Here is a 14,256-nt window from a genome sequence, read left to right on the forward strand (position 1 = left end):
AGTTAAAAATAATCGAGGATTTTTATGAAACTGTAGGTTTATATAATCTTTTTAAAGAAAGCATTAAATTTGACTACAAGCTTCCTGGTCATTACAAGATAGGAAATAAATAGGTTACATAAATCTTATTCACCAGTGAAAGGAATCATACTGTTTGACCAAAGAGAGAGAACTGTTTTTGGAACTGAAATAAAAAAATAACTAACATGTAATACCTTAGTCAAGGAAATGTGAAAATCAGCTCCACTGGGAAGCATGCCTTGGAATTCTTTCTACATTCTCTCAGTCTTAGATACTCTTTCTCTATGCACAAGAACAGTTGTAGCATACCTGTATCAGAGCATTTTTTCCGTTGTAACCATTGGTTTATTTCATAAAAATGATAGTATTTACCATTCTACTGATAAAATAGCAAGGACGCTGCTAAGCTCTTTAAATGCAATCGTTACATTGGATCCTCACAACAACTCTGTATGTTAGGTCTATTATTATTATTACTTTTTATTTTATAGCTGAGGAAACTGAGGCTAAGAAAGCAAATCGCTCAAGATCATAGAGCTACTATAGATGCAGCTGCAATCTGAACTCAGGAACTTTCCCTGCAGAGCCCATAGTAGTAACCGCAGAGACTCTACCTTTCATTGCCCTGCTAAGAAAACGCTGTGAGGGCGGGGACCATCTCTCATTGGAGGCTGTAGTCCCAGCACTTAACACAGTCCTTGGCACATGACAGGTGCTTAAAAAAAATAGTGAATTTTGCAATTTAATGGACAAACTATGTGACTTTGCAGAAGAAACAGGAACTTTCCTCAGGTAACTTCTTTCTTCATTAACCTTTAATAAATGCTGAGGATATAATATTAAAACTCAGTGGAGACATTTAAGAGGTTTGCAGTATGGTTGAAAGAGCATGGAGTTCAGAAAGAGCTTATTCTGTATGTGACACTGAGCGAGACACAACCTCTCTGTGCCTTGGTTTGCTCATCACTTAAATAGAGGTAATAAAATTTTCCTCAAAGAGTTTTTGTAACTCATAGACACAGACAATAGTCTAGTGGTTACCAGAGGGTAAGGGGGGAGGAGGGTGGTAGATGAGGGTAAGAGGGATCAAATATATGGTGATGGAAGGAGAACTGACTCTGGCTGGTGAACACACAATGGGATTTATAGATGATGTAACACAGAATTGTACACCTGAAATCTATGTAATTTTACTAACAATTGTCACCCCAATAAATTTAAAAAAAAAAAGAAGAAGAGAAAAAAAAGAGCTTTAGTGAGGGTAAAAATAATATCAAGAGAATCTGGCAAACAGTTTATGCTCTATATACAAGTATGGTACTTAATGACAGTAGGTTGTTTGAAATTATCTTCACTTGATCCTCCACCATTTTTCCCATCGATACCCGCCTTTGACTATTTCAGTTCTCATTATCCACTCTGCTACTAGATGGAAGAGATACAGAAGAGAAAGCTAAAACTAAGAAAAGTCAGTTTTACTCCTTTTCAGAGATCATGATAAAGGACCCATCAAGAATCATGTATAAAGGTAGGTGTCAGAGAGATTAAAACATTTAAAAGTTAAATCTGCAAAACCAACAGGATAAAATAAACAAATACAGCAATATCTTTGTGAACTAAGGGTGTGGAAAGACTTCTTAAAGATTACCCCCAAAATAGTATGTAACGATAAAATGAAGCTTGAATGAATTTGACTATATCAGAATAAATGATACCTGTTCAAAATGTACTAGGTCTCATTATTGCACGAAGAAGTACACCAGAGATAAAATTAACAAGAAACAGACAAGACCCCAAATGGAAAAATAGAAAAAAGTGCAAAAGATAGGAATAGGCAATTTATAGATGAGAAACCCAAATGGCCAACACTCATATGAAGAAATGTTTAAAATCACTAGTAGTCAGAAGAATCCAAATTAAAACAATAATAAAATACACTTTCTATCTCACAGAAATGGCACATTTTTGAGAGGTGAGTAATACCAAGTGTTGATGAGGACGTAGTGAGGTAAAAACCCTCATGTAATGCTGGTGAAAGTGTGAGCAGTATATACAGCCATTAGGAAGAGCAATATGACAGACGTACATGCCATTGAATATATGTATACCCTTTTGGCTCAGCAGTCCCACTCCTGGATACAGAGTCCAGATAAATGCTCACATAGATTCACAAAGAGAGATGCATAGGATATTCACTGCAGCATTGTTTACAGTAAGAGATGGTTAAGTAACATTGTGGTGGAATATACTTTGAAATACTATGTAAGAAGCAGTGAATTAAATGTACATATAGCAATAGAGACATTCCTTTAAAACAGAGTATTGAATTTAAAAAACTTAAGAAATAGAACAGGATCTATAGCACAGAACCTTTTATATCTTAAAAAGACATGCACACAGAAACCAACATTACGTCTCTCAAAGACATATACAGAGCAAGCATATTTGAGTGGGTGTATTTGGAGGAAGGAAAATGGGAACAGGAGTCAGGAATGAAAGGAGGAAATAAAACATGAAAGGGGGCCTGCCTAGTCCAATGATGATGGGGTGCCAGGAAGTGAGGGGGGTGAGTTGCTGAACTCTGCATCTGTGATACAAAGAGTTAGGGGAAAAGAACTTGTCAGGGAGAGAAAGCAACTAATGGCTAGGGCTGGTCTTGAGTACTGAGTCTCTGGGTTTACTCTTTTTTAAGTTGATGTCACACAATTTTCATTACTATTGCTTTACAATTAGTTCGATATCTCATTCTCCCTCACAGATATTTTTTTCAGATTTCATATAATATTATTGTCCATTTACTTTTCCAGATACATCTTAGCTTTAAGAAAAAACGAAAAAAAACAACAACAAAAAAACAAAACCCTGGGGGCGGACGGGTGAATCAGTTGGTTGCAGCATGAGCTCTGGGCAACAGGGTTCCTGGTTCAATTCCCACATGGGCCAGCGAGATGCACCCTCTGCAACTAGAATGAAGACAACGAGCTGCAGCTGAGCTGCTGCTGAGCTCCCTGGAGGCTCAGCTGGTTGGAGTGCATCCTCTTAACCACAAGGTTGCTGGTTCGACTCCTGCAAGGGATGGTCGGCTGCACCTCCTGCAACTAAGACTGAACAACGGTGACTGGACTTGGAGCTGAGCTGCGCCCTCCACAACTAGATTGAAGGACAACTACTTGACTTGGACCTGACAGTTCCTGGGAAAAACACACTGTTCCCCAATAAAGTCCTGGAAATACGCACTATTCCCCAATAAAGTCCTGTTCTCCTTCCTCAATAAAATCTTTAGGGAAAAACACACAAACCCTGAACTTTACAAAGTATCACCCTGGTATAGCAATTCCAACATATAAGTCTTGGAAGTATTTAATAACTTCTCTGAACTAGACAGAATTGATTGCTATCTTTACCCTACTTAGCATTCTAGAAAGTAACAAAGCGGCCTGAATCTAAGTTGTCTAAAATGGTAAGGGCGAAAAGTCACACGATAAGATTGGAAAGAGGCATAGATTTTTTTTTTTTTAATCAAGATTTTTAACGGAGAGATCTATTTCCAGATTAAAGATCATTCATTCCCATCTTGTGGCCCTGCTGTTCACACCTAAGATGGGTAAGGCAGGGCTGTTTTGGAAAGCTGTTTGCAACAATGTCAGTATATGAGGCACAAGGCTGAAAAGGAGGCGAGGCCGAAGGATGCAGTGGCTCTAAGGCATGATGTGATCGCGTGAGGCCCAAAACCTCAGAACTTGTGTTAACTCTTCCCACAACTCCCCACAGCTGGGAGGAAGTCTGTGTGAAGACCAAATTAGAGAAAAACACTAGCGTATGGACATATGTACATAGAATGGATTTTTTTCTTTTGTTACGCTATTGAAGTCATCCCTATTCAGTTTACGACACTCAGCTAATTTAAAATGTTAAGGTCTAATTCTTTACTTTCCCAGAGGAAATGGCACTTTGAGTATAGAGGTGTTGATTTGTAGGTAAACTTTTTTTTTTATCCCCATTGCTATATCACTGAAAGAAAAGAAAAACAATTCAATGCAACAAGAAGGTAAAATTTAACCGTTTAACAAAAACTACAGAGGTCTTTTTTGTTGGAAAAAATTGCTAACTGAGCACATTCTATATTTCATAAACAGATAATGTATTTACGCCCTGAGTAAGTGCTCAAATATTTGCAAAATTCTAACTTTGAGAAAATTCAGAATATCTCAGTTGAAGGAAAAGCAGGGAAGGAGGAACAATGAAGAAAAGTTTACAAAGCAATTAATCAACATTATTGTGTTTTCAAATAATGCATGTTAAGTAAGTATGCAAACTTTTTCTTATGTGTTCTTTTGGACTAATGGTTCAATAAAAATGTTATAATTATTATTGTGATGGATAGAAAATGATTAATATATAAGGGAAGTCATGCAAGTATTACTACTTCAATACTTTGCATTTAAAACTAGTGGAATTATTTTTCTTTGTTGTAAACCCATCCAGATTATAGTACAACACATACTATCAAGAATGGCAATGAACTGGGTATTTCTGATTCTATTTTTCAAAATTAACATTTTGAAAAATAGTGTTTCTGGTTACATATATACTAATTTCTAGAGCAAAAGATGACATATAAAATACAAAATTATTTTACCTACCATAAATACCCTTTGGGTCCAGAGTAATACCAGCATGACTTTCCTTTTTGACACCTTCTGGCTAAAATAAAGGCAGAAAACATTCAGTTAAGAACATAATTAAACCTATGTAACCTGAATTCTTGGATCAACTTAACCACTTTCCCAATTAAAAAACACTTCTTTTTTTTTTTTGAGAAGGCAAAGTATGTTTAAACATTTATGTATACATGTAGGAATAAGATTTTCTGGCTATCTGCATAACAATCAGATCAAACAATTAAATAGAAGTTATTATAAGCCACGCAATTGCTTTGTATATAATTAGCTCATTTAATGTCAAAAATACTCTACGAAGTAGGTGCTATTATTACTCCCATTTGACAGATGTGGAAACTGACACACAGAGAGATCAAGAAACTTATCCAGGAGACCACTTCATGGACTGTGCAGATGGATGCCTGACTACTGTGCTGTATACCTGAAGCTGGAACTGAATAATATTGAATGTCAACTATATATAGTGATGGGGTGTGGAGTACAGCATAGGGAATAGAGTCAATGGAATTGTAACAGCTATATACGATGTGAGAGGGGTAGTAGATTGGGGAGAGGGATTATCACTTTGTGAGGGGTGTAACTGTCTAACTATTACATTGTTTTGTACACCTGAAATTAATTTAAAAAAAGGAAAAAGAAACTTATCCAATGGCTGCTATCCAATACTGTTAGGAAGTGGTGGAGCCAAGATTCAAACCCAGGCAACCTGGGTGTGGAACCACCATGCAAGGATGTGTGTGAAACTAGAGACTGTGTGTGGAACCACCATGCAAGGATGCACAAAACAAGCCTTGCACAAAATAAGTGAATAAATGTTTACTGAAGTGAATTTCATGGTTGAAAACAGAACTCAGAGAACGAAGACCTAGGAAGAACCAGCTCTAATTAACTAGCTGTGTGACTCTTGGCAAGAATCTTATCTTAATCTTAATAAGGTAACATAAAGACACTCAACAGACTGTATGGGCAAATAGTACTTAATAAATGATAGTTTTCTTCCTTTTTTGGCCTATTTACTCATAAAACAGAAATTTTTCTAGACTGTAAATTCCAAACTATAAATACATGGGCCATGTCTTATTTATTGTTGTATCTCTGGTGCCTAGTGTAATGTCTGGCACGTAGATTTCAAGAACACACTTTCTAAATGTATTGGGGGGGAAAAAACTGTAAGGCTATATACCAAATTGTTAAAATCAGATTATCTCTGGGTGTGGAGATTATTGGTGAGTTTAATTTTCTTCTCTGTGATTTTTCAGTATTCTATATTTTCTACAATAAGCAAGTATTGTTCAAGTATTGTTTTGTTTAAACTTTTAAATTATAATTTCAGACTTAAAGAAAAGTTACAAGAATAGTACACAAAAGATCTGAGATAGCCTCCACCCACATTTCCCCAAATGTTAACATTTTGTTACATTTACATCAGCATTCTCTCTGTCTCTTTCTGAATCACTTAAGCATAAGTTGCTGATCTTTTTTTTTTTCAGAATGAAAAAAGTGATTTTAAAAGAACCACAGAAAGCATGTTTTTCTTACCACCACTCGTAATGTTTTTACTAAGATTTCTTTTCCCTGAGAAGTGTCCAGTGAAAAGTTGATGTTGTGGAGGCCAATCTCCAAAGGAAGCACGGTAAAGGTGACCAGCTGACTGGAGGAGCCCTCTACTCTCTGGGACACACATCGGGAGGCCTTTCTTCCCTGATGGTCAGTGACTAGGCTTCCCGACGAACAGATTCCATCCACAGGAAACATTTTAACACAGAACTGAAATATCACCAGTGAACAATTATATCCAAACACTTCATGATAAGGAAAGTATGCTCTGACTCTGTTCATCTGGACACACTCTCCCCTGATACTTTTACAGTGTTAACTAATCCCTTAGATTCTAAGGCAGAGAAGGAAGCTCATTTCAGATTTTCTAAAATACACACAAACACACTGCTGTGGAGTTTAGCAATGTGAAGGATGTCTAGAAAGCTCAACACTGCTCAGAAATGTCTTACCTTCATTACACTGTTACCTACTAAATTGGGTGTGAAGCCACTGAAATCATGTTATTTTGTTCATGTTATTGTGATAGTATTTGTTATGTTACACTGTCTCTTTGTATTTTAGACAGTGGAAGCCCTAGGCTTAGGCACTATGTGTATTTTATTTGTCTTTGTCTTTTAGCTCATCTTTGGTATTCAACAAATGGTTTTATGAAAAACTGAAAACTCCATCTCTTGGCATTTAAGGCCCTGCCCAATATGTCCCCAACTTAATTTTCCAATCCTACCTCCTAACTTCCCACTTGTACCCCACTTTACACCAAGACTCTGGTTCCAGAAAGACCTAGGTTCAAATCTTGACTCTGCCTCTTCCTGTGTGACAAGAGCAGGTTGCAAGCAAGATCTCTTTTCATTCTCCATTTCCCCATCTTTGCAGTGCAGATAATAATAGTAAGTGCCAATTTCTGAGTCAAACAGCGAACATTTTTCATCTCCCCTCCAAAATCTAATGAACTATAGAGAACTGTACCCAAAAGAATAAATCCATAATATTCAGAAAAAAAATCACTCAGGGAAACAAGAAAGAATGTCAACATTCAACAAATAATTTTGAGGAATTCCTCAAAAATGCAAAGTTTCTCTTCTCTCTTTGGAAATACAAACAACCCTGGTGGGACAGGAATTAAAGAAGCCTTTTGGGTCATATTAGTTTACATTGTAGAACTGAGTTGAGTTTTTATTTTTTTGTATATGTGATAATTCCATTAATAGAATTCTCAGGATGTTAGAGAATTCTTCTTTTTTCCATTTATTTAAACATACCATAAATATCTACTTACCGGCATCCCAGATGTCCTATAGTTGTAAACAGTTCCTTTCAATTGGATCTGCTCCCCTCGTACAACAGAATATGGTATATTCATTTCCAGGAAGACATCTTTGAACACTTTTGCCTTGACAGTATCAGAAACACATATACCTTCAGCCCAAAGTGAAAGCAAAATAGAAACATATTAGGGAATTCCTATAATACTTTATTAGTACTAAAATGTTTCATATTTGCTTTGCTTTAAGAAAAAAATTAGATCATGTTTTCCTCATCACCCCATGTCCTTGAATTTTCTACTCATCGATCTTTATTTCAATAATTATTGGTATTAACAGAAAAACTTCACTTGTCCAACAAACACTGAATTTTATTTAGGTCCTGAGTTTTTCAACTAAAGTACCAAATCACTTTTTATATATTCACCATTGACTCCATTTAATGGGTATAACATTTTGATTGTAGAAACCAAGATTTTGTAAAAACAAAAAGTAGCAAACAAATAAATAAAACCAATCCTAAAGTTATTTATAAAGTATCTGTACTAAATCACCACACAAAGGCATCAGACCAGGAGAGAAGTCACCCATTATTTCTAACTCTACTCAAGAAAAAGAAGAAGGGCGGCCGGATGGCTCAGATGGTTAGAGCAAGAGCTCTGAACAACAGGGTTGCTGGTTCGATTCCCACATGGGCCAGAGAGCTGCATCTCTACAACTAGATTGAAGACAACGAGCTGTTGCTGAGCTGCTGGACGGGCAGCCGGATGGCTCAGCTGGTTAGAGCATAAGCTTTCAAAAATAAGGTTGCCGGTTCAATTCTCATCATGGGATGGTGGGCTGCGTCCCCTGCAACTAAAGGTTGAAAACGGCAACTGGACTTGGTGCTCAGCTGAGCCCTCCACAACTAGATTGAAGGATAACGACTTGGAGCTGATGGGCCCTGGAGAAATGCACTGTTCCCCAATAAAAAAATAAAAAAATAAAATTTTTTTTTTAAAGGCAAAGCAAAACCTAAAAAAAAAAAAAGAAAAGAAGAAAATGGGAACTTGACATCAGCATTTGTAAAAAGATCATTGATAGAAGAACAAAGGAAGAAATCGATATGGTCAAAGATGTGGGCATATCTAAGTCTTTTCGGAATACATTAAAAAGAATATTTTTTAAAATGTAGCCACTTAAGTCCTAGGTAAACTAAATAGATGATAATAAAAAACTTCATTTCGGTAATCAAATCATTCCTTAAATGAATATAACTTAAAATTGCTTACCACTATTTGAAATGCCAACACCTTGAATTTCCCAGGTAGTTAGAGAATCAGGTAGCACAAGCTGCAACTGGTTTCTGAAAATTAAAATGTTGATATTCAAATACAGTGAAACATTGATTAACTCAACTGGACAGCATTCATTAACAGGATTTTTGCTTCATATTACTTTAGAAGAAAGAAAAAAAAACCACAACAAAACAAAACAACATCAGGTATTAAGGAAAAATCAAGCAAGAAAAATATATTCAGTAACTTTCTTACTTGTTTAATGCTTTTAGATATTTCACTTGTATGTTGAGAACTGAAATTCAGAAGGATGACCTTGAAACATTGCAAATTCAAAACATAAAACTAAGAAAAATTATGTTAATTGTGTAGTATGTTCAAAAATAGGGAAGCAAAGTAATGCATGTTAACACTGCTCATAACAAAACAGACATAACTAAAAATTTCTGATTAAGATTAAGCTTATATATTTATTTATTCATTTCATTCAACAAACAGCTATTGTCCACCAACTTTGTGTCAGACATAGCACTAAGCATTAAGTATAGAGCACTTGTAAGATGTTTGTAAGTGCTCTCAAGCAGTTTACAGTTTAATGGAAAAAACAGTTAAGTAAATAAATTGCAATGCACTGTAATAACTGTACCAATAAAGCATTAAAAAATATTCAGAGGCAGTGTACACTGATTCAACACATTTATTTTAGTGTCTCTATAAGCCACTCTATACCAAATCCTAGATATAAAACAATAATCTGAATTAAGTCCTTGCCCTGGAGGTATTTACATTTTGTTGTGGAAGATGGGCAGGTAAATAGGCCATTATAATAAATACTGTGACACATGGAACAAGGTTAATTGGGGGAGTAATTTATCCAATCACTGGTAGGGTGGGGGAGAGTGATGGGAGGCACACCGAGGAAATACTTAGCCAAGAGGCAATGTCAGCTGAAATGACAACACTATGGAGGAAGAATTAGAGGGGACAAGGGTAGAGACTAGAGGACCTGTTAGGAGACTGATACAAGGCTCGGGACTCAGTGCCTTGACTGCCCCTTAGAAAGTCAGTGCTTTGAGTCCCACGAGGAAGTGACGCTCAGGGATGTGGCACTATTCATCACTGTTTTCAGTGGTTAGTGCAGAGTAGGCATGCCATAAAAAAATGTGTTGAATAAAGGACTTTAACAAAAATGAAAAAGAACCTTTCTTCTTAACATTTGTTTTCTAGTACAGATATTTCAGGATGAAAATGGCTGCTTAATACAGTATGTAGCACATAGTTGTGCTCAGTAAATGCCTACTAAAGTGAAATAAGATTAAATGGAATAGAATTCTTCTTCCACAAGAGTTAATTCTGCCCTGGAACCAATTACTAGAGCAAAGCACCAATAAAAAATAAAAAAAATGAAGCGGAAAAAACAAAAAAACTTGGCCAAATGATAGTATCATCTTAACTCTTAGATAAACTATTGGGAAATGGGTAGTCTCCAGATTTGGGGCCATCATATTTGCATTTTCTCACATTTTCAGAAGCATATCAAAGAAGTATAATACCTTCTGGAGACATGATGAACTTCCCATAACCAGCTTTCTGGAAAATAGCTCCTTATTTCTGGCTTGGTTTCTGGTAGGGCCTGTATATCTGGAGAAAAAAGTATATTAGATTACGGAAGAACAACATAAATTCTACTTAGAGCCAAATTTTAAAATATGGACATTAATCTATAACAAACATTTTCTGAAAGGTCAATGAAACATTGTGTTTAGTGATTTCAAAATAGAACTATAGGATTTCTCCACTAATTACCTTGACTAAATAAAGCATAAAAATGTTTTTAATGATTTGTTTTTTACATTGCTAAATGTTTAGTGTTCCTGAGATTATGCACAATGCTAATCAGTCTATAAAGTTATTTGCATTTTCACAATTGCAATAACTATGCTTATATTGTAAAAGAAGGTTTATGTGATTCTCTGCTTTAGCTCAGAAATTTATTTGTATTTCCTTTAATAAAAATGGACAGAACTTCTGCTCCTGTCCAAGATGAACTAATTAAAAAGTGGGGAAAAAAAGAACACCAGATACACCTATAAACCAGTTTTCAGACACTAGAGTAACCCAGGACTGTGATCCCTAAGAGAAGGGAGAAGATTGTTTAGGTTTACTTTCTTGAAACAATTTACAGGCAGCAGGGCAGGGAGAAGAGCCCATGCAGACACTTGTGGAATTGCAGCAACACACATGGGAGTGTGGGGAGGCCAAACTGTCTAAAATGAGGAGCAGAGTACCAGAGAGAAGCTGCAGAGACTGAGCTCCATGTAGCTGAAGCCAAACCAGACGATGATAGTTGAAACATTGGACAATGAAAAATACACGTAAATGTACCAGATTGTTCATGAAAATGATGCTTGAAATAAGTAAAACAAGCTAAATATATCTAATAACATTGTTTTGGTAACTAGCCACAAAAATTTATGGTTGCAGAAATTTATCCATTCAGATTGACGATGTTTGAGACACACTATTAAGCAAAACAGTCAGATTGTAAAACAAGAGCTGTCATTCTGCTTTTGTCTGTTTTGTTTTGACTATATATAAATGAAACAAAAGCCCTAAAAGTTCTGAAAACATATTAATGAGAGTTCAATAAATTCTGAAAATATATATTGTGCTTGAAACTGAAACAAGATTTCAACTTTTATATAAGTATGCTTAGCCTTAGGCTAGATTTAGAAATCGTTTGCTATATTTGGTCAGCATAGGTATAAGCAGAATTTTTAATGGTTGTAATATCACAGAGCCATACAATTTTAGAACTTAAAGGCATATTGGAAATCATCTGGCCCAAACTTCTTGCTTTGAAAACAAGGAGGCTGAGGCTCCGAGAGGATAAATAATCATTCAAGTTTATAGAATGATTCAGCTTTAAACTTGCTCTGGGTCTTGACTATGGACAAGTGTACTCTGCTCTGTATTACATATACCTCTTTTGAGTCCCAAAAATGAAAACAGATTTTTTTTCTAACGGGCATTTACAAGTTATCTTTTCTATTTTCAATTTTAAATAGAGCACGAAAGCTACCTTTCTTAGCATAATATTACACAAAATTCCCTGTATTGGGGAGAATTCTGATAGAAAATGTCGAACTTACGTAGCCTTCCCAATTGCATATTTATATGAGACTCTTCATCGCGGAACTTCTTTGCAATGATACAACATTCCTTGAAAGCTGCGACACATCTTGGGCCTACTGTAATCCGGGCAGCTCGCTGCTCACAGCTTTCATAATCATTACGATGGGCTCCATCAAAACAACATTTCTTCAATGTTGCATGTTTGTATTTAGCAACTGAAATGGTAATAATACAAGTGCCCTTGATTACGCAGTCATAATACCTCAGGCTTAGAAGGGATCTCAGGGGATACTTTGTTTCTAGTGCACTGTGACCTCCCACCCAACAACAGCCATGGCTAGTTTGGCTGACCAGCCGCCCTTGGGAACTACCCCAGGAATGGGGAGAACGTGGTCTCACGTAGTAGTCCATTACGATTCACACTAAATGGTTAAAGGGCTTCCTGCAACTAAGCTAAATATTAACTTTTGAAACTGGCTCCTTGAGGTCAGCAACCTTTGACTAAAATAAGTTAACTCTTAGAGAAGCCAGTAAGTGTCTGAAGATATCTATCATCACTGTAACATATTTCATTCTTCAATTAAATGTCCTATTTTTTTCAAATATTTTTTATGTGATGTGGTTTGTGGACCTTCACTAGTGGCATCACTCCTCATTGTAAGTGCTCAAATTAATGTGTCCCCTCTTTTTTCATATCCTTAGAACCTAAAATGAAAGTTAGAATTAAAATAACTCATATATAAATGCATGGAATGGTTGTAGTATTGTAAGAATGATTATTAGTTGAACTCAGGTCACTGACTCCCAGCCCAGTTCAATGTTCTTTGTATTGTAACATTGCCAATTATCATATTTCCATTTAAATAACTGCTTTAAAATAATTTCTATTAGACTTATTTTCCAAAGAGTAATCCAGAATACTATTAACTGTATATGAAATAGAAGAAATAGATTTCCAAGTATCCCCCAGAGTTTATCAAATTGTGAATTTTTTTCAGAATAAAATGGAAGAATATGATTTTAATTGCTAGATGAAGTTTGTAGAGAGGAAATATTTTTGACAAATGTTTTAAGTTAATCTTTTAGATTTTAGAGATAGAAATAATACTTATTTTCCTCATATTAAAGTTATGGCAAATAAACTATTGGATTTATATGGATTAATTGTTCTGAGAGAGGTGAACTAGATGTCTGTACATATCTTTCTTATTGCCCATTCTATTTGAATTAGGGGAAATTAGATAATGTTTAATTTTCTCCAGCTTTTGAATGATATGACCCTAACCTTGAAACTTTCAGCGTACCTTGTTCTCCTATTTTCTTTTGCAGCATTCTTTTTGGCCTTACAATATCTTTACAAGGTGCATCTGTTTAAAAAAAAAAAAAAAAGATAAATACAAAGAAGAAAGAAAAAAGGAGACAAAATCTCAAAAAAAAGAAAATTCCATGAAATTATTTAAGTATTTAAAACATTCACAAATCATTCATTCAACAAATATTGAGAGCCTCTTTTCAACTAGGCCTTGCACACTATATATCTTATATGACTTGTTTTGTCTTTGAAGAGCTCACGATCTAGTTTCATATAGTTTGACTTGTTTGATTTGAGTTTGGTTTTGAATCCTGCAACCTTTTTGATCCACTGACCACAGAGAAATAGCTAAGTATTTAGAGCCAGCAAAGTTTTCATTGGGTATGCTGTTTTTATTATTTGTTCTTTGTGCTACATTATTACAAATAATAGTATCAAGTATACGTATGAACAATTTTTAAACCACAGAAAGAAGAATATTAAGATGTGGTCCTTGACCTTAGAGCACTCACAGTGCAGTGGCTGAGACAAGACATAAAATGAAGTATAAGAATGTGCAATGATGCACTGCTACTATATTACTTATAAATAGATCTAGCCCCTACAATATTCTCCCTATTAAAGGAGGAGAGAATGATCAATTCTATGTGGGGAAGAGCCTCACAGAAGAGGTAATTCTTACACTCACTTTTCCAGGCTAATAAAAGGAAAAGCAGTTCTGATGTGGAAAGCCCCAAAGGTGTAAAGTAATACTGGGCCACCCAAGAACCACACTTAGTTCTGAGTAGCTTAAACATAAGATAAGGTAGAGCAGGATGAGAAATAGAGAGTTGGGGAGAAGATCATGGGAGGCTTTGAGTACTACACTAAAGGATGTGTACTTTATCTTAAAGGTTAACGAAACATATGCAGGTGAGTTACATAGTCGTGTCATTCTAAGATCAGTGTAGAGAATACTCTGGAGGGCAAACAAAAACGATACATAGGAGGCAGATGATTGATGTAAA

The 14,256-nt window shown here is 35.6% G+C and overlaps 1 protein-coding gene across 1 annotated transcript in view; it reads right to left on the minus strand.

Moving 5' to 3' along the window:
* C5 (complement C5) overlaps positions 1 to 14,256 on the minus strand; it is a 74,716-nt gene that overhangs the window by 28,748 nt on the left and 31,712 nt on the right. Inside the window, exons 16-22 of the mRNA XM_019731219.2 lie at positions 13,242 to 13,304; positions 11,955 to 12,152; positions 10,356 to 10,443; positions 8,797 to 8,870; positions 7,540 to 7,679; positions 6,243 to 6,470; positions 4,665 to 4,725 (exon numbers count right to left, since the gene is read on the minus strand). Coding sequence (XP_019586778.2) covers positions 4,665 to 4,725; positions 6,243 to 6,470; positions 7,540 to 7,679; positions 8,797 to 8,870; positions 10,356 to 10,443; positions 11,955 to 12,152; positions 13,242 to 13,304 — 852 coding nt within the window. The remainder of the gene's footprint in view (positions 1 to 4,664; positions 4,726 to 6,242; positions 6,471 to 7,539; positions 7,680 to 8,796; positions 8,871 to 10,355; positions 10,444 to 11,954; positions 12,153 to 13,241; positions 13,305 to 14,256) is intronic.

The sequence above is a fragment of the Rhinolophus sinicus genome, linkage group LG04 (genome assembly GCF_036562045.2).
Source record: "Rhinolophus sinicus isolate RSC01 linkage group LG04, ASM3656204v1, whole genome shotgun sequence".
NCBI classification, from domain to species: Eukaryota; Metazoa; Chordata; class Mammalia; order Chiroptera; family Rhinolophidae; genus Rhinolophus; species Rhinolophus sinicus.